General features: G+C 41.2%; 1 protein-coding gene across 1 annotated transcript in view; it reads left to right on the top strand.

Moving 5' to 3' along the window:
- The window catches only part of cntn5 (contactin 5), a gene marked incomplete at its 3' end in the record, with an annotated part of 94,000 nt that extends 72,929 nt beyond the window's left edge, over positions 1-21,071 (top strand). The window contains exons 12-23 of the mRNA XM_080502406.1: positions 2,427-2,554; positions 2,965-3,140; positions 4,301-4,421; positions 6,792-6,950; positions 9,458-9,607; positions 11,164-11,234; positions 18,690-18,924; positions 19,017-19,126; positions 19,263-19,449; positions 19,631-19,743; positions 20,325-20,493; positions 20,971-21,071. Coding sequence (XP_080358532.1) covers positions 2,427-2,554; positions 2,965-3,140; positions 4,301-4,421; positions 6,792-6,950; positions 9,458-9,607; positions 11,164-11,234; positions 18,690-18,924; positions 19,017-19,126; positions 19,263-19,449; positions 19,631-19,743; positions 20,325-20,493; positions 20,971-21,071 — 1,720 coding nt within the window. The remainder of the gene's footprint in view (positions 1-2,426; positions 2,555-2,964; positions 3,141-4,300; positions 4,422-6,791; positions 6,951-9,457; positions 9,608-11,163; positions 11,235-18,689; positions 18,925-19,016; positions 19,127-19,262; positions 19,450-19,630; positions 19,744-20,324; positions 20,494-20,970) is intronic.
- Between the last annotated feature and the right edge of the window lie 4,113 nt (positions 21,072-25,184).

Below are 25,184 nucleotides of genomic sequence, written 5' to 3'. Positions count from 1 at the left end.
CTGGTGATTGATAGACTGAACTCAGCTGGGAGTCAGCTTTTAGTGGACCATGGTTTTATAAATTGTTATCTAGGTATGTTGTTATATGGGACAATGAAGTTATCCATCTAATTTAAAATCTATTTAGATTCTGACACTCCAGTTGGACATATGTCGCAACTTTGAGATATTATAGCGAGTTAATAAAGTGGAAAACACTGAGTTTGGGAGAATCACTGCTCAAATAGAGGTTAGATGTGTGTGTGTGTGTGTGGGGGGGGGGGGGGGGGGGGGGGACTCTGAAAACATTAAACTATAGAAAGAAGAGCAGTGTATTTCAGGTCTCAGCCAGGGTGACTCCTGCAAGGATTTTCTGCCATTACCCCTAGTGACGAGTTTATGGATGAAGAGGCTTTCTATTCTTGCAAGAATAGAGGAGGAATCGAAACAGCTTCACGTTTATCTGCCATTGACAGCTGTGCTGACTTAATGAAGGTTTGTAATTAACATGGATTTCCACTAATGTTCAGGGCTTTTGTCTCTTAAATAGAAAGTATTAATCCCATTAGTCTGAAAGTACGTGGCAGACTCAATTGAAGCCCTCACAGTCTTGTTGTCTTCGAGGCGGACAGTGAGTGCATGATTCTGCACTTTTTGATGAATACTGCAGGATGTTTAAATCTGCATTATGGGTTATTGATTTCACGTGAGAAAGATGAGGATTTTGTTGGTATTTTGTTTGATTTTACATCAGAAAACTAAACAAATGCCTTTTCCAAATGTTTTTGGTTGTTGTTGTTTTTGCTGCGCTCGCGTAATGGTTACCTTAAACCTCCAAAGGTTGAACCAATTAGCATGTTGTGTACACCCTGCAGTGCCTCAGATCGCATCCTCTCTACCTCAGTGTCCTTGTCAGGTGTGAATTTCCTCCCTAATTTGAAAAATGTCTCCTGGCAGCACGTTGCTGCCGAATTCTTGGCGTGTGGCAAGATTTTGTCACACCTTCCTGAGTGTCTTTTTTGCAATTTCAATCGCCTCGCGTTTGATCAAAGTGCTTAGTGTTGTAAATATAAATACCGTGCAATATACAGGATTTTCGTTTGATTCTATGTGAAGTGTCAATGCCAATGTTTGACCTTGTTTCAAAATATTTCTCTCGGGTAGCCATGCCATCCTCTCTCATACCTTTGTCTTTGCAGCGTCCAACAAAGACAAGAATAGCAAAAATCATGATAACTATGTGACTATTCATCCTCACCTTTGCTGAGATCAAGTGTTATGAATATTTATAGTTCAATTAAAATGAGTTTGCACTGGACCCTGAAGAGAAATCCTGACCACAACATGATACTTGGGTGCTCCAAAGCCATCTGCTCATGCACCTGCTCACAGACTTGTTGGACATAGTTACGTCCCATGCTATCTTATGTCAAGCACTTAATTCTCCAGCTGTTTATTCACAAGTCAGAGTGAAACGTTAATATAAAATTGCTTGTGTGCTTCAGCTGGATAAAAGGCTACTTATGAATGCAGGGTTTTTTTTTTCTCTCTCTCTGTTATACTCGTGCTTCCCGGGAGGACAGCTTGGCGATATGCACATCAAGCTTTGACAGTTTGTGCTTTGGATTCATTGTATGTGGCGACATTCAGCATTTGTCAGGTGGATTCTTGGACACACTGTTTGTGGAAATATCAGTGCAGATAGAGGGGGGCTGTCATTTTATCTGACTTTACGAAGTGGTCTCGACCAGCCAGCTATTTAACTCATTTCAATGACTTAATTGATGGCAGACTATTGTGTCGTTTCAAAGGAAGGGGATCAGATAAAACGAGACACTGTACTCGTATCTGAAGGGAGAGAAATGTGTTCTTGACATTAAAATGTGTCCTCATTACTTCAAACTATATCTGCACCATCTTTGTTTAATCCGGTAGAAGATAGGGCTACTTAGTGGTATCTGCAAATCAAACTCATTAGCTCATTCAAATTGATGATTGATCTTGTCTGGAAAGTGCCGATTGCATGCTTCCCCGTTTGTTTTGTTTTGTTTTGTTTTGGTTTTTTTGGGGGGGGGGGGTCGTTTTTTTTTTTTTTTTTGAAAGAGCCACACAACAAAAGGAAATCCAGCTTTACATCCCTTGGTGCTGTAAGCTTTTCAGTAGCATAAACAACTCCCTGTCAAAAGCTTTTTGTCCTGAGACTTACTGACGGATCCTTGTTAGCTGAAAACACAATTCTGTTTCAGTGGAAACTCAAGTGGATGATTATTTGAAGTCTGCACCAGCCAGATTGTTCCAACGTTTGTACCCTCGTCCCTCGTGAATATCTCTGTTCTGGTAACCTGACACAAACCTCAAACACGGATTCTCTTACGCGAACTTGTAGTGCGACACACGTGAATTTGTTTTCTCATAGCGGAATCGATTTTTCATGTCCCCTCTTACAGGATTATGTTGTTACGGAACAACACACTGAAAATTGTGAACTCCAGCCGAGCGGATGAGGGGAACTATGTGTGTCGGGCTGAGAATCAGCTGGGCTCGGCAGAGATGACTGCCGTACTGTGGGTAAAAGGTAAGTGATGCCCCGGAGGCCTTTATTTTCTGCCAAATTAGCACAAGTTGGCCACCAGTAAACAGTCCCCAATGCCACCCCCCCACCACCACCACCTTTGCTCGGGTGCCAGGAAATTTATTGTGCTCGCTGGTCCGTGAAGAAGGGTTCTCACATTCAAGAATCATATTACAAGGGCAGGAGGCTGTAACAGGGTGAAACAGCCTTTCTCTCAGAGATACTGCACGTACAGTCTAGATCAGAGCCAACCAGGATATTTATCTGACAAAAGTGAGCGTTTCTGCCCAAGTTTACCGTCTCCAACCCCCTCCGCGTCACTGCCATGGTGTTGATGTCACAGTCTGATGCAACTGCTTGACGCGGGCTTTGGGTTAGCCTGAGGTGACAGTGCAGCAGCTTTGTGCTTGCAGAGGCCATGCGTGTGGCACTCAGCCCCGGCAGAGTGGAGGTGACCGTCGGGGAGAGCGTGGTGCTGAGCTGCAAGGCCACGCACGACACCTCGCTGGACGTGGGCTTCCAGTGGTTCTTCAACCAGAAACCCATCAACTTCCAGCACGACGGCGGCCACTTTGAATACATCCAAACAGTAAGAGCAAGAGTAAGAGCCAAAGTAAGACTGAGTAAATCTATCTTTGCCGGTTATGGTTTCTATCTTGGTTTTTTTTGGTCCCATCTGTCAGTGTTTGTGATTTAGTTTTCCCTTTTCTCATATATCAGCCATAAAACAGATGGTTGATTGTTGTCTTTTGTTCAATTTTGTGTTTGGTATAATTTTCTCTTCGTTCAATTAAAACCTGAGCTCATTTTGATGTTGGTGTGGATCAACCTTGAACCGTCAAGTTCAAATTGTTTTGCTTTGTGCAAAAAAAAATATAAAAACTGCATGCAGGCTGAAGTGTCACCAAATCCTTTGATTCACGAAAAAAAGGCCAATAATGATCAACTTGCATTGGTTTAAAAGTAATTGGATTTTTTTTTCTCTAAAGAAACTTTGATATTTAAACTCATCTATTGTCATCTTTCCTTTCATAGATTTGAATTTGTTCTCCGCCACTCCTGAGAGAGTCATGTTGTTTAAATTCTCTCACCTCAAAAAGACATTTAACTTTCCTTCATTGTAAGCCTTGTCAATTATTTCTTTTTTGTCTGGGCTGAACTATTCCTGACCTTTGTGTTTTACCTGACTGTCTCCTATTCACCAGTTGAGCAATTGCGCCTTAAAAATCCATCATTCTGAATTTCTTCAAACCCACATATCACACCGGAGATAATTGGTAGTTGCATCGTAAAAATGGTGACAAACCAAATCACCAGGAGAGCACGGAGTTCTGTTTATGTCACCGTCTCTTTGTCAACGGTGGATGTTATAGTCACATCTCTCCTGATGTGTCCTCTGCAGCAACCTGTGCTCTCCAGAGAAAGAATGTGCAGCGACAATCTTTTACGGGCACAACAGAAGCCTGGCTGATGCATGGTTCGTAATTTTAATCAGGTTTCGTGCTAAACAGCTGCCTGTAGACCTTGAATATTTCCCCATCTTGCCTTGGGCATTTCTCATTCCGACGTAGTGAAAATACTGGGAGCCGGAGAATGTAGCGCCGAGTAAGCACCTGAATTAAACAGGAATTTCTCAAGCCACTTGAGCCTCGACAAGATGTAAAGGAATCACACTTTCTTGTGTAAAGCATGTCTAGGTTTCCCTGCTACTTTACTTTTTTTTTTTTCTTTCCTTTACCCCATTTGCAGCAGTCTTCAACGGTGGATTTGATGATTAGGAGCATTTTGTTGAGGCATGCTGGAAAGTATGGATGCAGGGCCCAGACCAGTGCCGACGCTGTTTTTGCAGAGGCTGAACTTCTTGTGCGAGGTAAGCTGGTTACACCTGCTGAACGGTTCAGTGAACGAATATGTAAAAAATGCGCTTTCCCAAGACGGTGTAGTGGTGAGCATCCTCACCTCACTGAAAACAACCCTGGTTTAAGTTTTTTAAGTGAAAATGCAATACATTGGTTGTATTGCGGAGGTCCGTTTTTTGTGTTTTCTCCATGTGCGCGCTGTGTGCGTGTGTGTGTGTGTGTGTGTGTGTGGTTTAATTCAAAATGTTGCTGTGTAAACGCCAAACTTTTCTGAAATTAAAATGCAAATATGATGCGTTTTCACTTGAAGCATTGTCATGTAAAGTAAAGGGGGCTAGGATTTGTGCTTTCTATGTGGTGTTTACATGTTCATTCTGCATATGTCTACCCCAAATTACTACAATCTCAACATAAAGGCAATTCTGATTAAATGTTCTGGTGTAAAATACAGTGACATGTCCAAAATAGCTTCTCCTGTTCTATTATGCATGTTTTTTTAGAAACTCACGCTGATGAACTTTGACAGGAACAAGGTAGCTTACCTTCATGGCAGCATCACCGATATCTCACCTCGGGTTTCAGTGTTGTATTGTGTCACCCATCCTTAAGAAATGTGTTTAGAAAGGCAGGTTTCTGTGAACGTTTTACAATGTGCTGGGTGGTTTGGCCACATTACAGCCTTTATCCAGTAATATCAGTTTTAACTGAATTTGATACAAAATACCATACAAAGTTATCTTTTTATATCAATTGAGGAAATAGGTTTAATGTGCAATTAATTGCAAGTGATTCATTAAAAAGCCTTTAATTACCTACATTTTTTACTGGCTTGACTTGTCCAAAGTATCCTCCCTCGGTCAGCTGCGAATGAGCCTGAGTTGTTATGAAGATGGATGAGTGGAATCAGAGTTAAAACCTAACATTGTTTAAATATCAGGCTTGAATCGTTGAGAACTGTACCTTTAAAGCTGTCTGCAATACAGTGAAATAATTGTAACGTTTTTTTTTAGCCAATCTATTAAATTAGCCCAAGTTATTACAGCCGCTGCACATCTGGGAGGTTTGGTTAATTACATCGAACATTAGAGATTTGCTGCTGGTGGGGGACAGTCGCACAATGACTACTGGCCCCCTTTTTGATCATCTTGACTAATTTTATATTATGACTGTGCATGGGCCCAACAGACGGTCTTTCTGCTCGAGCAGGCTTAATATGAGCTGTTAGATTGGCTGAAATGTTGAGTGATTAAAAACCTTGGTCATTTCTCGGTGTTACTGAGATGTATTGTAGCGGGTGCTTCGCCTCGGTGTGTTTTCACATGACTTCAGGCTCATTTTCTGGTTGAAAGTCTCCCCATGCCTCACGATCTGAGGAGTGTCAGTCCTGGGATGACAAGGACTATTCATCCGAGCAAAACCGCAGCACTTACTTTTGCTTTTTCACTGTTTATGCTATGACTGGGCAACAATTCATTATTATTGTTAAATGATGTCTCTTGAAAATAGGTTTGGGAGGGTAATTTAAAGGGTGCGATTGTTTCTCGGGGAAAATGTTATTTCGATCAGCGACATTGAGTAAATTGTGATAAAGTACTTCTTAAAGAGTCTGTATCATCTTCTCAACAACTTTTCTCTGGAATGGCATTTGTCATTGTTTGTCATTGTTGCATTTATTACTATTATATTGCTTTAGCTTTATATTGTTGCATATAAAGCTACTAAAAAGTTACTTGTAGTCTAACTTTTAAAAACAAGTAATCAGTAAAGTAACTAAGTTACTTTTTAAAGCAGTAACTAGTAATCAGATTATTATTGTATAGGTCACTGTGGCAACATGAACGCCACATTTCTGTGCCACCATCTAATGGGCACTTTTTTGTGGGACACAGTACATTGATTTTCACTGAGAGTACCACCTGCTGGCTCCTCATGTGCAGCTGTTTGCCCCAGAGTCCTCAGATGTTTGCTGCACTTTGCAGATTACAATTACCATTAAATACTGAGGTAAACGTATGTTGAGCAGTGTTACAACACAGGAAGGCCTACCACCCAGTCATGCTCAGCAGACCTGGCCAACTGCATCTGAAAGCCCCAAAACAAAGCTCCACTTTCCCCTCAACCAGCAGGAAATCCTTGGCAGCAGATCTGAGTCAGCTGGAGTCCTTGTTCGACTGTGTCAAGCATGACTCTGTTTTATGTGTAAAAATAACTACAGTGAAGCAGTAATGTAATGAAGACATGACAATGCTCCAGGTTTAAGGTGATTGAAACTGCACGTGTGATTGTTTTTTTGTTTTTGTCTTTATTTTTCTGAAGCGTTGCTGCGTTAGACGTCGAGTCCTGCAATTTGCTTCGTCTCCTAATTCTTGTCCTCTCACCAGGTCCTCCAGGCCCCCCCGGAGTGGTAATAGTGGAGGAGATCACAGACACCACCGCCACCCTGTCGTGGACTCGTGGCCTGGACAACCACAGCCCTATCAGCACCTATAATTTACAGGCCCGGAGCCCATTTTCATTAGGCTGGCAAACTGTCAGAACAGGTAATCAATAAGGAGCAAATTGTAGCCTAGGGAGGTTGGAGGTATATACGAAGGCTTTAATGCCACACAAAGTTATGTACAGGCATGGAAAATCAGTCCAGACGGGGCAAGAGATGTCAATGTATTGTCACATTTTACCTCAATCTATATAAGCCTTTCCTCAACAGTCAGGGACTCTAAAGCACTAAAGTTGAATTCAATTCAACTTTATTTCTTTAATGCCAAATACGACACAGGCTTTTCAAAGCACTTTTACAGAAAAAAAAACACTGACAAAATCACATGGGCAAGCAGAGGAGATGGAAAGGAAAAACTCCGTTCAACAGGAAGAAACCTGCAGAAACAAACTCAGAGGTGGAGACTTTCTGCCGTTCCAGTTGGGGTTTGAGGATAGAGGAGATACAAGGACAGACAAAGAGATCATGGGAATTTAAACTCGAAGTTTCGTTTTAAAAAACGCACCTTACTAATTTACTTTCCAAAAAATAAAAAAACATTTCTGGGTTAGCTTTTCCATTGTTGTAAACAGACTTGAGCTTAACTCAGCAGTTAGTGGGAAAATTAACCTTTGGAGCTCCAATCCTGAGGCTCTGCAGCTTGACAGAATAACCATCAGTTATTATCACTTAGCATTAAATGATGAAAGCTGGCTAAGCATTGTGTGTAATTCATCTTAATATGCCGTGTGATAACGATAGTGGAGTTTAAGGTACGATAATGATTCTTCCCCGCAGATACATAAATCATACTTTGTATACACTCCTCTCACATTGTGTCCGTTCAACCATATTTAATTCAATAAAGCACAATTAGGACTCTTGTGATGTACTGTCAGTGTTGAAGTTGTTCAGATTAGCATGAAGGGGGATTGAGCTTTTCGCTCCCACTGCTTGCAAACAGTTATCAGCTGGTGTTTGAAGAGCAGCTTGCTTGAACAGAGTGGTCTCATTGTGAGCGCTTTGGATGATAAGAGTGTGAGCTCCAGTGCTTCGGAGACCTCTGGTCCGTTGGTGACATGGATATGCTTTTAGTCAATGTTTGTTTGTTATTACGGGATCAATATTGACAAAGCTTGATTATGGCAGTCCTGAAGAAACTAGATTAGTTGTGTTACGTGCTCGTAATTCTGTTCTAAATACATTCATGAACCTTGTTTTTTTGTGTGCGCCCCCCCCCCAGCCTCACCATGCCATTAAATTGCATCGCTTGGTTCTGCAGAAACTGTGAAAATTGATTGAAATCAACATCCCTCTGTGTAATGACTCATACTTACCAAATGCTCTCTGAAGCTGCGATCGAGGTGTTGTTCATACATCACAACGACATGTACAAAGTTTTAAGTGGATTGTGTGTCTTCGCCACCTGTCGGGAAAATAAGCCAAGTCACAAAAGTCTGGAGGGAAGGTGAAAAGATGCACAGTCCATAAAACCCAACACAATGCTATTTCTTTTCTCTTTTTTTCCTTGTTTATTTGTTCTGGCTCTACACTTCTGCAGAATGGATTTGAAATGAAACGATGGCTGTGAGGTTAAGATGTCAACTCTCAGCTTTAATCCACAGAAACTGAAAAGTTTGCAGTCATCCTTGTAAGAAAACATATTATACATAGACAAGATAACTTTTTCAGACTTTATTCATTTACAATTGATGCTCATTTGTATTTAATAACTCCAATTTGATTTTATAATGAAGAGAAATTTATGTAGGTTGTCAGCATGCCCTTTTCCTGCAATTTTGCGAGGAAAAAGAAAAGGTATCAGCTGTTTGATTTTTTACCACATACACCCAAAACATGTTCCCCACCCTCTGCTACAAGAATACAGACATGTAAATATGTCACTTGTAAATATGTTAATACACCTTGTCACAGCTACATTTATTATATTGTTTTTTGGTATGTTTCTGATATGAGTGTAAAGGTCTTTCTCTTCATTTTTTTTTTAATTAATCCAGCGGCTCAATATCTGACTTCCATAGTTTTATATAATATATTGCAAACAAGTGAATCATAGATAACGAGCAACAGAGTTGAACTGCAAGTTTAACCTGTATATGGCTAAATACACTACGGTATAGTAAAATGAAATGTTTCTCATGATAATCCGAATGTGGATTCAAATTGGTGGTAGAATACACAGTATTTAAAATATTGTTTTGGTGTTACTGTCATTTTATCGTGCGATAAAAAGCTGAGCTGGGAGGTCTACAGCTATTTGGGGGTTGGGGGGGACTTTTTAAAGATGATGAATCCTAAACTTTACTCACTATAGATATGAGCACTCTGTCAAACACACTTATGGCTGAGTGTTTGCACTTGTGACAGTATATTGCTCACATACTATACAGAAGGAGGAGAGAAGTGTAGCAGCTGTGAAGTAGTGCTTATATTTTTTGGGGGTGAGAGACTGAGCAACAACATTCTGTGTGTGTGTGTGTGTGTGTGTGTGTGTGTGCGTGCGTGCGTGCGTGCGTGTGCGTGTGTGCGTGTGTGTGTGTGTGTGCGCAGACCCGGAGCCGGTGACGGGGGACATGGAGTCGGCCATGGCTGTGGAGCTCAATCCCTGGGTGGAGTACGAGTTCAGAGTAGTGGCCAGCAATGGCATCGGGACGGGAGATCCCAGCGCTCCTTCCAGAGGAGTGCGCACAAAAGAAGCAGGTGAAGTCCCAGAAGTTGAGGCTGAATTCAAGTCACATCCTGTCAGATCTCATTGGGATGCAGAAAACCCTGCGTTTCATATAATAAGGACGAATTCCAGCTGATGATTTATTGTTGACAGAGCTTAGCTGTTGGCCCCACACTCCACATCCTGACCGTGGTATGTCCCCATTGTTAATATACTCGGTTTTAATTGAGGAAGAAGTTGAAAATAAGCTGCTTATATGAATTTCAACAAGTTTGGTGTTTCTGCAAAAGCAGCCAGTCCTTTAATGCCCCGAGGCAACCACACAGCAGAGTGCACTATTTATGGCTGGCAGAAATCCACTGTGCCGCTCTGCTAAGCGCCTGTTTCCCCTCCATAAAATACAATAATTACAAAGGTCAGTGGTCATTTTGAAGTGGTTTATTTAATCTGTCCCATTTCTTCTGCGTAATTACCGGATTAATTACTGTAGCCATACACGGTCGGAGTAATTCATCCTGAAATTTACCGCGCGTTGTTTAAATGTCAACAATGGGCTTTGAACGTGGAACAAAATACAGAAACGGCTCAGTTTGACTGACAGATGTGTCAAAGCAGGCTTCAAACAATGTTTGATTTGTGAGGTTCACTGCAGATAATCTGTATTTCAAACCGAATGCCATTTCCACTTTTGCTCCCTGGGAACAAACCGTAGCTTTTAGTTTGTTGTGGTCGTCGACCGGGCATCGAGAAAATAATCCTTTTTGCAACTTAAAGTGCCACCTGACCATGTTCTTGATGGAACAACAGTGTGAGGACAGTTGCAGATAACACAGAAAACCAACTTGAGCTGAATATGGCGATTGATGCTTCTTTTGTGTATTTTTGTGTAGACTTCACAGGATAATTATTGACCAATAAATATTGGTCAATAATGTAACAAGACACTGAGGCCAAAACTTAAAAACTTTTAATTTCACATTAAGGGGCAGGCACAATATTTTTCCCCTAATAGTGTAATCATTTTATTACATCATAAAGTGAGTCAATGATTTATGGTTTATACTTACATTTGAACTGCTTTAATTTGAATAACACTGAAATAATGAGTTCTAAAAGTTTGGACTATTTGTTTTCACGTATATCTTTATACAGTTTATGATATTCATGTATGATTGCTGTTGCCCAAGTCATTTATAGTCTTCTGTTCTCTATAATCCATAATCTATTTCTCCAATCATCAGTAAAAAACTTAAATTTGTGTTAAACTATTGACTGGAGGAGATCATAACTTTTTGAAGCAACCAAACCTTGAATTTTGAAGCATTTTAAGCTATAATTGATGCAATAAATTAGATTTTTAGTTTTCTACTCCATCAGATTCTTTCATATACAAATGATGTACCTGAGTGCTTATTTTGCTCAATTGAATAAGATGGAAATGTTCATTTTCAGGTGTTTCTAACACAGCAGGTCAAAGAAAATGGCTCTCCACCTGATTTCTCCTTTGTGTCATCATTATAATTCATGCTGAAATGAAACTGTCATCTTGGGGTAGTGATGCAGTGTCAACCGTTTCTATTTCCTGCAGTCCCTTCGGTGGCACCGGTGAACGTTAGCGGAGGAAATGGCCGCAGGCACGAGCTGGTCATCTCATGGGAGGTAAGTCACCCAGCCAGGCACCAATGTGACAACAGGTAACAATCATGTGAATCTTGCACTGCAGTCAAATCAAGAAATCAAGGGCACGGCAGTGAAATGAGTTCAGATTTCCTCCATGAGGTTTTTAATAACGATATTTATTTACTTGAATTACATGTAAATCCAGTTGTTTGGTTCTTCTTAGGTTTATTTTAATTATCTGTTGACCGAGAATTCCAAAGATTTCATCTCATTAAAATGATTCATCCACATTTAATTAGACAAAATAGAAAACACAGTTCTGTTGACTTTTGGTTACAAATACTAATGCAGTAGATTTTGGCTTTTCTTTTTTTTTTTATCTTAATACAAAAAAAGGTACTTTTTATTTTTTTGAATTTTTTTACAGCTGTAATGACAATAAAAGGAGCTCCAGAGTTATTATTGATATGTTAATAAATGCAATTCCAAACAACATAATACACCTGAAGCTGACAAAGCCTAAAAAAAATTATAAAGGCACAAAGAAGAGAGTCATTATCAATCAGACACTCTTGGACCCACAGATTGAGATCAGTAATGTGAAGACAAGCTCCCAGATTCACTTTAACATCCATCTTTAAACTGCAGCTTTGCCCATTGTAGGAACACTCACTAAATAACAAAGCCCTGTGTGTGACTGTGAGTTTATAATCATGTAGTGTCGGTGACTGCATGTGCTCCTGATTAAAAACCTTCACTTTTGGTTCCCTGGGAATACTTGTCAGACGTTATTAAGGGGGATGAGTCGTGTTTGATGGACGACGCTCTTCCTTGTGGTTCCAGGCTTGAAGGAAACGGTCTAATGATTTTACGATACACGGGTGATTGCATTAGTTTGTATTCACTTCAGGTGAGACATGATGACTTTGCTGCAGTCACTGGGTGTTCTCTGTGTGCGTTCGGGATCGGCATCAGCTTGCCCGCCACTCCCAGAACCATAAAACTGGAAACTAACTGAAAAACAAAGAAAAGGTTAAACAGCTCATGTGGAAAATAAAGAATGTTGATCGGATTTCAAGTGTCAGGGCCAAGTTATATTATAGTTTTGAGACATAACAATACCACCAACGACAAAGTTTTTCCATTAGCCTTAATGCCAACAAGTACATCCTGTAAAAAATGACTTTTAATACCCATTTAATATACCACATTATGTAATAATGCCACTCCATTTCATAATATCCACATTTTGTAATAATCTGCTGCATTTTTGTAATGCATTTTGTAAGAGGCTCTAATCGGACCAACCCACCAAGAAAATTGTAAAGAATTAATAGAAAACATTTATTTTATTTCTTTATATATACGGTTGTCAAAATTAACACAATAGCTCAGATTGATCAATCACAATGATCAATCTGATTTAAGATCTGCAGTGCAGAATGAAGGTACATGTCCACAGGATCCGTCAATTTCTCGCATCCTGTTCGCTGTCTATGTGAATTGCATCGCTGTGCATGCTGGGTGCAGTGCGGCTCATTTCTGAGCTGCGTTTTCAACACGTTTCACCCCGGAGCTCAATACTACTGTCTGCAACACTGACGCTGCAGCCTCCGGCTCTGCAGACATACCTTTCTCCCGGAGCTGTCTGAAACTCACTTGCATGAAGTGGAATCCAGCCAAGTTTAAATTTAAAGGCTATTGACCTTACTCAGCGCCAAAACTAGGGCGCCACTATATTGCATAATTTTGTCTTACAACTTCCGGTGGGTGGGACTACTGTAGTGTTGTGTCATTGTTCATAGTAGCAGCTTGCTCTGTATGCTGAATGGGGGTGGGGGGGTGACAACAGTGATGCCGATAACGCATTAATTAGTAACACGTTAGTCTGTTTTGACCACTTTTTCCAGTAACGAGTAATCTAACGCATTACTATTTCCAAACCAGTAATCAGATTAAAGTTACTTATCCAGTTTTTTGTCTGCAAAGCCGCTTTTTTATTAAACTGACACAGCCCTTTTTCAATCAATCAAGCAATCAATGAATGACTTTATTTGTCCCCGGGGGCAATTGAAAGGTCGCATAGAGCAGGAAGTGCAAATAAGTAAATAAATAAATAGTGCAACAACAGACTACAATGACATCTCCGAGTAATAAATACCAATAATAGTAAAAATCTGATAACAAAACTATGTCACATATAAATACAACAAAGTATGACAGCCAAAGGTTACATATGTATCAGCAGGAGGCCAAGCAGGAATCAAAACTGAGTTTTTGGTAAAACCGGTTTCATTTTTATGTTGAGATCATGTGGAGCCTTGTTGTCAGCAGCTGCTGAAAGTAACTAAAAAGTTACTTTTAAAGGTGTAACTACTAATCAGATTCATTTTTTCAAAGTAACTATCACTAGTTGACAATCCATCTCTGAATTAAAAGTTTTAAACATCCCAAATGTGGATCAATGTTCTGTGGCTAGATCGGTGCACCATGTCTCGCCGCCGCTAGCTGTGTGCATTGTTGCAGTGCTCCGTAGCTCGGCCGTGACCGTGGCTAACTTTGTTTGTCAGTGCTCTGTGGCTAACCGCCACTAGCCATGTGTTTCCTCCGGTGTTCCTCGGCTGGCTGTGTGTGTTGCTGATCCGTTAATCTGTGTCTGGCTGTGTATGTCGGTGCTCCGTGGCTAACCGCGGCTAGCAGTGTGTAGCATTACATGCCCCGTGTCGAGATGTCATAACAACTGGATAATGAGGTGAAAGCGGCATACGACCTGTGGATTTTTTCCTAATGTGGAGGGGAAAGCCTGTTGCTTCTCAGAACTCATTGAACTTGTATCAAAGTCTTTTCTATTTTTTTAACATTTCTTTTTGAAGTGTATAGCAAAAGTCCATGTTAATGCTATCTGTTTATTATGGAGGTAGCTATCCGCCTGCTGTCTGCTGTTCGGTTCTCTCTCACACAACTTGGAAACAGCATTTAGTTTAGTCTATTTTATCGAAAAAACGTAATAATTGCAACGTGTTTTTCTCTTTTTTAACCATTTCCAAGATCGTCACAGATTGGGTCGTATTGAACCCTCTTGTGCTGGTTCCGGCTCCCTCTCGGCTTGTTTCACTCTACCGACCTAATGTACTCAGGGATTTGCAGCAGCATTCATAGAAAAACAGTCCTGATGATTGTGATTGAAATCTATTTACGTGTTGTATTTTTTAGCACCAAGTGGGGCTAACTAGCTGGACATATTTATAATTAGGGACCTCGCCAACGGCATGGGCCCTAGTTTTTCATTTAATTTTTAAAGATCCATCCATCCATCCAAGATGAACATTCCTCATCTTTCTTTGAGTAATAGACAGGAAGCTCTGGAATATGTTGGCACTTGAATTGAAATCCTTGATAGAGCTCACGGTTTTGAACATGCAAGCAGAAACAGTGAAACTGACACAAGCCTGAACATCAGATTTCATTGGATTGCATTCACTTGTACTTGTACTTTTTAAATGAGCTTTCTTTATGCCATTTTTTTGATTATCTTTTTGTCTACATATTGTCATTGTTCATACTTTATTTGTATTGTTTATACATTTTAAAAGCCTCCCAAGTGTCAGCGGTTGCATATTATATAATATCTGTATTAACAATTCTGTGCGTAATCATACCTTGGGCAAAAATTCATCCAACTATTTATTGATCCACAGAGCTCAGTGCTATTGAAGGCAGGTGGTCACCAGTTGATCACAGGAGAGTCACACCAATTTACATTCCCCTTTAATTCACATCTGCTGTTACTGTCTCCGGCCTGCTGACGTCTGTTGTGATGTTCATCCACATATTCACAGTTGGGCTCTTCTGTGCAAGCATTTTTTCATAGGGTCCTTGCGAGCCTGCCGCCAACAACATATTAAATAGCTATTTGTCTCTTTTTGGCCATCTTTCTGGCATGAGTCAAAAAAATTTAGCTTTACTGTCCAGAGGTAGGTGACTTTCAAAAATGTCCTTTCCATAAGTATTAATAACTAAAATTGGCAACTTTTAAATCCTTTGCTGCTAAACCTATTAAAAGTTCAATTTGATGTTTACACCCTTGTATAACATTTACATATGTTGAACACAATTTCATGTTTCATGTTCATGTTCGAGATGGAGTTGTTACCTGTGTTATGTAACAGAGATGCACACAAGACTCAGACACTACAGATTCCAGCTACACAACCTCATCTAGAATCTAATCAGACAGAGAAGTTTAAATTGGCGTTTAATCTGATCACTTGTGGTTCATGCAAATGCAGCAGCTGACCTATAAGCACATAAATATTTCATCAGGAATACAATATATTCCTGGGAAAATGTGTTCCTGAAAGATTGGTTAAGGTTTGTTGTAAAAGAATTGTATCATTACTCGTAAAACATGATTGGATAAGAGAAGCATGGTGAGTGTTGTGGAGCATTTTCAGCAGCATTTTCCACACACCAGCGGGTTCACATACTGAACCGCTCGACTTAAAACACCCAGGCAGTGACGATCTGAACTCCCGAAGGCCGTAACCCCTTTGATACAAAGAGGCAGGGGAGATGCATGTTTTTATTCTGTGGGTAACACAAAGGTTGAGATGGTCTGGTGAGTTTTGAGGAGCTTAGGTGAACCCAAGTCATTCAAGCAAAATGACCTCTTTCCATTTCAGAGGGCAGGCAGCGTGGACCCATCAGCTCCGGCATTCTGCATGACTTCTACTGAACCGTCTTTCATTCGCTTTGACCTCTGAATTGGAGACTTTGATCAGGTTGGAGGAAGGAAAAAAACATGAGCCATTTCACTCTGTCAGAATCTCCTGAGCTTGCTGGTACTGGATGGTAACCCGAGGTCAAAGCACTCAGTTTAAAAAATGGATGAGATGAGATTAAATGTTATTGAAGTAAAGAAATATATTAATGCTGTATATCTCCACACTCCCTCAATATGAACAGATGAGACATCTTCGATGACCCTTTCCAGTGTCATATCAATCCCATTACGTGTATTTCGTTTTTGCATTTTGCACACAATCTCAGTTTATTCTGTTAAAATGTGTTCAATCATCCATGATCTCAAAAGTTAGAGGGCACAATTTGGTCACAAATGCAGAAGTTGCTGACAAAGCTCAAAGGGGGCCAGCTGGGCCGCACACTACACAGAGCTGCATCAGCCCGGCAAGTGATTAAGATGTAGTGAATTTAAAATTATGTCCCACCAGAGAGGCACAGTTATGATTAACCTTGACTTTCCCAGTCGCTTCCTCTGAATCCAGACTTGTATATGAATATCAGTTTTGTGATCCCCGGCTACAATGGCTGCATGAAATGCTGTAAATCACACACCATGTAAAGATGATATTAATGTTAACCATTTCCAAGAGGACATCTTGGCTCTTGGCCAGATTCTTGTGCTGAATTACTATGAGCAGTGTTGAAAATTTGCAATTGAGATTAGTTGAAGGATATATTAACAAGGGAACAGTGAACAGATGTGGAGGCAACTGACAGTTATTCTTGTAGTTATTAAGTATGGGAGCCCAACTGCCACTGGGAAGATAACCTTCACATCAGGAGAAGTGCACCTCTGTGGCACATTATGGGGCATAATGTCCATTCCAGATGGGATGGTGTTTGGTAGAAGACTGTTTCCTATTTATAACTCAAGAGTGTCATTAGCTTTGCAAGTATAACAAATGACAACCTCCATATAAAAAATACAGGACGCCATGTTCAAAGAACAATCGGGGGAGAGTTAAAAGAAACTTTGTTGGACACAAACACTAATAAAACTGTTTTGTAAGCATGCGTTCATTTTACAGTTTTTAGTGTGATCATTTTCGCAGGATTTGTGTTTTCATCTTTTCAGGGATGATTCGTCTCTCCAACAGCACAAAACTGAGCGCTATAGTGTTATTCAGTTTACTCATTTTTATTCATTTTTGCTGTCAATTTAAGTTTCTTCTAAAGTACTAAGTGTAGAATTGAAGTGCTTCTTAGAGACTAATGTTTTCTCACATTGACCAGATCCTGTACAGACACGTGTGTGTGTCTGTACAGGATCTGGTCATCCATCAATATGTGTGTCAGCTTTCAGGAGTTACACAGATACTTAGATACAGTAGCCTCCGTTTGAGACTTGGCATTTTAAAGTCAGTCTCGCTCTGCCCTAGTTATTCCTGTTTCTGCTAAATGCCTTTGGAAATAAATCAGGACTTGGTGAGTGATCAATGGAGGTGGATATTGGAGGAGACAGTGCGGGAATGTTGGCCCTCTTTGGCAGTCGAGGCAGGCAAGAGCATGGCAGTTCTGCCTCTCCAATCATCTGTGGAGGGCTGTCAGTGTCTGGACAGCCATGGTGGGTAGGATTATTAAGCAGGATGAATGACTAAAAAGTCTCTGCAGCTTCGTTCAGCCGTCTCATTAGAGTCGGCTGTGAGAGACCTTTTTTTTTTTTTCTTTCTTTCTCCGGGAACCATAGAGAGGACCATTAGTGATGCCCCACAGTTGCCATCACTGAACCCAGCGGGTCCCATCATTCCATCCACAAGACTTACCTCTGTCCCATCATCCCTCTCACCATGTGACCACACTTATCAACGTCTGTCCAGCGCCTTCAAACCCGCAAGTGTTTCTAAACATAACTATCTCATTTGTTCGCGCTCTCTTTTTGTTCTTTGGTCTCTTTTTGTGGTAAAGCACTGCCAGTTTACATAATAACTCTGATGGAGGCTAATTCATTTTCACTGTTCATCCCTATAATTAGGCAGTCATGGTGATTGCTTGTTGCTGAGTGAAATGTGAACTACCTCTCCGTAGGCTACATTGCTAATACGGGCAAAGCCTTCAGGGGACAGCATTACTCTGAATCTTATTAAATCAGGACACATTACAGCGAGAGTGGCAGACTTCTCGCCAAAAAGCAGGTGTACAGGTGTTCGCCATTTATTAGATCTAGCCAAAGATTTTATCCCTCGCAGCTCACGTTTTAATTAAATTCTCGCTCACTTAATAAATTGGCATTTGATTTGATTAACCACAGAGCAGCTGTGGAAGACAGCTCCCAGTTTCACCACTTCAGGAAACTCACAGATAATTGTTGAAGCCAGGGCACAAAAACCCAGGTCCCCAAAATTGGCTTGCCAGTCATGAAAAGATAAATAGCAACGTCATGGGCCCAACTGAGCCAGACATGATTTGTTTCCATTACTCAACGCTGACTGCATCTTTATTAACACGGAGACACAGTTGCAGTAAATGGGTGGGAAATTGAAAGCTGGTTATTCAGGATTACCACAGAGGAAAAAGTCGTTTTCTGTACACTTGGATTTGGACTGTCTCTGAGGGAGCTGCCCAGAAGACAAAATGTGCCAATAGTGCATGTACAGTCACAGGTTGTAAATCCGGGTAAGCCAGTTTTACACTTTACCCTCTGTGAAAGACTTATTTTTAGTGATTGCTCTTTTCTTTCTCCCATATTTCCAGCCTGTGTCCGAGGAGTTCCAGAACGGAGAGGGTTTCGGGTACATTGTGGCATTTCGTGCCAACGGGACCCGAGGCTGGAAGGAGAAGATGGTGACCTCTGCAGACTCCACCATGTACAAATACAGGGACGAAACCTTCCCTCCTCTCACGCCATTTGAAGTGAAAGTCGGCGTGTACAACAACAAGGGAGACGGGCCATTCAGCAAAGTGGTCATCATCCACTCTGCTGAGGGGGGTGAGTTAATAACCACATTGTGCAGACGTGAAAGCCACCGGGGGGAAGTTTTAAGCATTTCACAATCATCATCATTTTGATTTGCTTTGCAGAGCCAAGAGAGCCGCCGTCTGATGTGAAAGCTTACGGCATTTCTTCCTCGGAAATAAGGCTGACGTGGAAACCACCGAATCCTGGGCCCGGCAGACCGAGAGGATACGAGGTTTTTCATATTTTTATAGATTCACTCTATGCTCGCTTGGATAATTGTGCATTCACATACGGTGCGTGACATGTTACCCTCTGCATAAGACGACAGTTGCGAGCGGTACGTTTCAGCCCCTCATTTATGTTAACAGGTCAGCTACTGGAAAGACAGTGAGCAGGAAGAGTCGGGGAAAAAACAACAAACCGTGAAAAACGAAACGTCCATGGTCTTGACAGGACTAGAGGGGAACAGCCTGTATCTCATCACAGTAAAAGGCTTCAACAGCATCGGCCAGGGTCCTGCCAGTGCTGCTGTCACAGCCAAGACCAGGAAAGCCCGTGAGTGCAGCCCTGACACTAATAATGTAATTCTATATATGGAATACAGGCTACCTGTTAAGTTAGATCAGAATCCCTTTGTAAAAAAAAAAAAAAAGTATGCTAATTGGCCAAGTTTTTAGAAGCTCTTTATGGAAGTGTGTGTTGAGTGTGCACTGACGGGGTTGTGTTCTTGTTGTAGCTCCAGCTCAGCCTCCGATCAACGTCATGTGGATTCAGGAGGGCAACAACGTGTCACTAAGCTGGGATCCAGTGAAGGCAAAAGCCAATGAATCAGGTGTCATTGGGTACATGGTAAAGAACCAGTCCTAAAACTTGCACGCACAGTTGATATGAGATGCAGGAAAAGTCAAATATTTACCTGCATGAATTTTCACTTTCTGTAATCTTCCTTGAAACAGATCTGTAAGTGTCCATCTTTAACTTTGTTTGTTATCTTTAAAAGTGCTGGGAAATGAAATCACCTTCCTTCATTTGAGGCCATTTCCTAATCCTGCATTCAGTATAAATATTTGTCTAAATGTCCTCGGCCCCATCTTCTTCATTGCCCATCATCCTACACCTTGGTCATATTTTCTGCAGACACAATATACAATTTCATAGCTGCACGGATGACACTCGACTCTACCTTTGTATCTAAAATATTTAAATGATACAGATCATAAATTTGAGGGGGGGGGGGGTTTTAGCTACTGTTTACTGTTTTTGTTTAACATTTCCTTGTGTTATGTTATCCATCCATCTATCTATCTATTTAATTATATGAATGTGCATTAGGTTTTGCTGAATTCATTGTAGAAACTTGCTGTTGTGATTGCTGTTAAAGTGGGTGGCCAAAAAGACACTGATGTGATAGGTCTTTTTTTGTCCTGCAGGTGTTGGTCAAACAGGAGGGTCGGAGCTACAACCAAGTGACAAGAACCATCAACCCCTCCACCATCCTGTCCCTGCCCGAGGGGGGCACTTACACCATTGAGGTGCGCGCGCTCAGCGAAGGCGGAGAAGGAGCGGTCAGCTCCCAAGTTCGAGTTGTTACCTCGTCCGGTAAGCTCCAGGCTCTTTGACTTACCTCCCCTCTCACTCCCGGACTCCATTACATGACCGCAGGAATTAAATTTCTGTGCACAAGCTGTTTTCTGTTTGTAGCAATCCTATGTCCTGCCTTAATTGAGTCGCCACAGCTACTGTGCGAGCCAAGTTTTCTTTGGTTAATACGGTTTTAATTACCTCTCCCACGCAAACCTTTCAACTCCTGCACAGCCAATTAACTTCTGAGCAACAAGACGTGCTGAAAGTTTTGTGGTCCACACTGTGACCAGCGTGCTTTTCATGCCTGCAAAATTGCTGTTTCTCTCACCGCCTTTCTTTTCTCTTTAGTGGTCTTTTAAGAATGAGACTATTTCTTCACAGCTCCACACTCCCTAATTTAATTAATTCAAAAGATCAATGGAGTTGTTTAGCGTTAAAAATGAATGCTTCTTTGTTTTCATGTGTATTGACTACCGCCTTGCTTTTTCTTAGGTGTTCGGGCAAAAAGCAACCAGTGCTCAGTGCACCGCCGGCCACAGGGCCTAGCATGGACTGCACTGCTCCTGGTTCTTCTGGTGCCTTCAGCTTCCTAGCGAGGCCATTGTGCCATCCTCACTTTTCACGAGGGGAGCCACCAGTCTTCTGCTCCCAAATTCCCTCTGACTGCCTGCTCGCTTTGGCCTTACCTATCCTGAAGGGCCCGAGGCCTGCCGAAGGGGGCGTTGAACCTGCCGGTACACATGCAGCTCTTCAGAGTTCATCCTTTTCACTTCCCTGTTTTGCCCTTGAGGCACTGGACGTTTGATTTGCACAGCTCTTTCCAACATCACGGTAGTGTGAGACTGTAGTGCGTAAACATTGTGTGGAAAGATGTGTTTTATAATTTACTTGAATCCCCAATGTGTTCCTCTCATTGACTGGCATCTCACCACTTCCTCACGACTCCGAAAGGCTCTGGGGCTCCACAGAGCATGAACAATTCCTTGAAAGCTGCTGTGGTAGTAATACAGGGATCAGCCGGCCTGTTTCTTTTCATTACTTATCTGCATCAATTTACCCCTTGGCTGGCTAACAAGCAATGCAGCAGAAGCTCAGTAGAGATAAGTGCATTGTTTTCTTATTCACACATTGAGAAGGAAAAAAAAGTTTTTTTATGGAAACAAGAATCTTACTATTTCCAGACTTGCTTTTTTTGTACATTGTGTTACCTTTAGAGACAAAACAGTGGTGTGTGTCAGCTCTGTCAAACTCTGTTTTCTGGTAGCGATTAAGCAAAGCTTGGTGATCCAGTTTGTTGACTGTTGGATGTATGGAAATAGGAAAGAGGCACTTTGCAGTGCCCGAAGACATCAGTAGACAAAGACAACTCTGTACGGACTCCTGGTGTCAGTACAAATAAATGTGATGTATATTTTTAAATGCTTGTTGATGGTGTTTTTTTTGTTTTTGTTTTTTTAAGTATTAGTGAAGACATGTTTATAATAATGTAGTGATTAGAGGCTAGGGACAGTTTATGACATTAATGTGTGTTGATTTTCAACGAATGCCTTTACACGTGTGTCTCCTATAAAAAAGTAGAGCTATTACTGCAACACAAGCAAAACGTACAGTGCATTGAAGTTTAATCTCAGACACAAGGTTTCATATGTCACAAGTGACCACAAAGTCTGGGTTGTTCAAGAAATGTCATTGGGACAAAAGTGACACTGTAATATAAATTTGTGACAAATGAAACAATCTCAAGTCAATAAAGAGCTTTTTTTTTTCCAAAAAGGAAAAACAAACTGTTACTTAATAAACTTTTGGTGTTAAACATATCTACCAAGAAACACAAACATAATTTAAGGTTTGAGAGGTTTAAGTGCAAAGCATTGAATGCTGTCATGACGGCAAGTTAAAATACACTGAACAAACATATAAACTCAACACTTTGGTTTTTGCTCCTATTTTTCATGAACTGTACTCAAAGGTCTTCAACAGTGTGTACTGTTCAGTGGGAAACGAGTCCAAATGGCTCTTTGTGTGTTGAAGGTTGCCGACCCCTGGTCTGTACAGAGAAGGAGTCGGAACATTTTCAAAAGTCCCCCCATGGGAGCCATTTTCAAAAAGTTTTCAGTGGCTCCGAGCGCCATTGTCATGTCATGTAACAGACACCCAAAAACACAACAAAGTTCCAGCATTTTCACTTGAAAACACCTAAAACTGTTCATATTAGTGCGGCATAGGTCATATGGTATGCAATTCCACTTGTCATGATTTACTTAATCATTTATTATCTAGATCAGTGTTTTTCAACCTTTTTTGAGCCAAGGCACACTTTTGTCTTTGGAAAAATCTGGAGGCACACCACCACCCGAAAATGTTAAAATTTTAAACTCTGTAGCCTGTATTAAAAATATAAAGTCATTGTCATCAAAGTTTTATCAACAGGAATCAAATAAATACAGAAAAAAAGTATTTCCCAATTTCTTTTTTTAATAGACTCAGTGTGAAACCTGGGCCTGTTTGGATGAACGCAGAGCTGATATCCTGGTTAGCATTCTTCCTTTTCAAAAACGTCTCCATCACTGTCACTGACAGTACTTTGAGACAAGATGGTAGCAGCAGCAGGTGGTGGTGATTAATGGGACTGACGTCTGTTAAGTTTCGATTTCAACGGCAAATTTATGTGCTGCCATCTATTGGCGAAGAGTATTTATACATGATTACTCTGCAACACTCTGTCGGCTGTGAGAGCGAATGTTTTTATAGAAGAAAATGTGTTTTGGACAGTTGGAAGGACGAAACTAAGCATGTTCAGAGAGGATTCTAACTCGTTCCTGCTCCGAGAAAATGGTGTTTGGGGTTTAGTGTCTTTGGGCAAGACACTAAACCCCAAACTGCCTGTGAGAGTGAGTAGTCAGTCTGCCCCAGGGCACCTGTGGCTACATATGTAGCTTACCACCATCGAGTATGGGGTGAATGAATAATGCAATGTAAAGCGCTTTGAGTCTCCAAGAAAAAAGTGCTATATAAAACCCAGGAATTATTATTTATAACTTGGCCTTGATCACTCGTGTCTCACTGGAGGCACGAAAATGTAGAAAAACACACAAATTAGCAACAGTTTGAACTTGAATCGTACTGAATTAGTACTTTTTCATCCATCACATAAATCTGGTGACAAAGTTGCATAAATTAATCTGACATGATTTTTTCATTTCGTCTACACAAGCATCTGGTTAAAGTATAATTCAAAAGCCAACCCGATCTATCAACTCGAGAATAAATCACGATGAACTGGTGCGAATTGCTGTGATTCTGACATCCCAGGGTCTCCGCAATCCTTTCAAAGTTGCCGGTCCTGCCAACAGTTCTGCACTTGAAGGAGCTTTTCCCAAGCGTTATGTAAAATAAGGGTAGATTGAATTCCCTGCATGCGGCATTAGAGGCCACAAAACTTTGTGTGATTAAAGAATGGCTGCAGAGCTAAAAAGAAAAAAAAAAGGCAGTATCAAGAGTATCTCCTCCTCCTCTCTGGCTCCTCTCTTGCCTTGTCTGCAGCAAAAAAGCTTATCTCTCGCTGGGCAAAATTCCAAATGAATTTGCCTGAAGTGTAATTAATGTAACTGTGGAGATCTGTGGTTTCAAAGCCAGCTTCCTTGAGCAGACCTTTTGCATTCCCTGTGGCCCTGTGGACTCCATTACATAGTCGGAGTAACCCGGCTCACCCATGCAGGTTCAGACAAAGGTACAGGCTCAACAGGGAGAGACGGGACCACATGGTAGAACAGAGGACGACCGCTGCTCCAAGCTCTGTCTATCCCCGATGTACTCCTCTTCCAGACCTCTCTCTGTTTTGGTTACACTGAGAGGAAGAGCGGATGATGAAGCCGACCTCTTCTTTCTAACTTGTACTCCACATCCGTCTGTAGTGCAAAGCATTTAGCTGTTTAATGTGGATGGAGGGGTTTTTGCGGTGCTTTTAGCCCGTTCAATGATGTCGACTCAAACACATGCCTCCACACAAGTGCTAATGTACCGACCTTTAATTATTCATGCTGCACCTGTCTGTGTTGGCGCATCTGATTTATGATAATGGATTATGTATCCAGCAAGGAGACCCATTTGGTTCAGAGAGTTAGAAGCTATAGTGTCAGCAATTAAAACATGAACTCCCCTTAGGTTAATGTCAGGGTGTGGGTGTGTGTGTGTGTGTGTGTGTGTGTGTGTGTGTGTGTGTGTGTGTGTGTGTGTGTGTGTGTGTGTGTGTGTGTGTGTGTGTGTGTGTGTGTGTGTGTGTGTGTGTGTGTGTGTGCGTGTGTGTGAGAAGCAGGATGTACTGTACCTCCCATGAGAGACTACATGATGTACAGTATCTCATGGGAGATATTTTTAGGGCAAATTGATGTACGCAAGGAAATGTGTATTTTTATGGATGGTATTTGCCTTTATGTTTTCTTATTGACCTAAACACAGTGACTGAACAATGAATAATATATGTACTGAGGACAATCCACATCTAGCAACAGGCAGGATACACTGACTTAAGCATGTTGGGTATTATTTATGTTTCCGTCAAGACAACAGAAAAGGAATGTTTTAAATAAATGTATGGCTTATAAAGCTACTTTGTCATCTTTGGCAGCGGACACAGGGACAATGATGTAGTTAGTATGCCGGGTCATGGGAGGGCGCGGTTGCTTGCTTTTGTAATGAAACCACAC

Source organism: Blennius ocellaris, assembly GCF_963422515.1.
Source record: "Blennius ocellaris genome assembly, chromosome: 2".
In the NCBI taxonomy this organism is placed as follows: domain Eukaryota; kingdom Metazoa; phylum Chordata; class Actinopteri; order Blenniiformes; family Blenniidae; genus Blennius; species Blennius ocellaris.
Note: the sequence above shows the minus strand (reverse complement) of the source record. Positions and strands in the feature narration are given on the sequence as shown.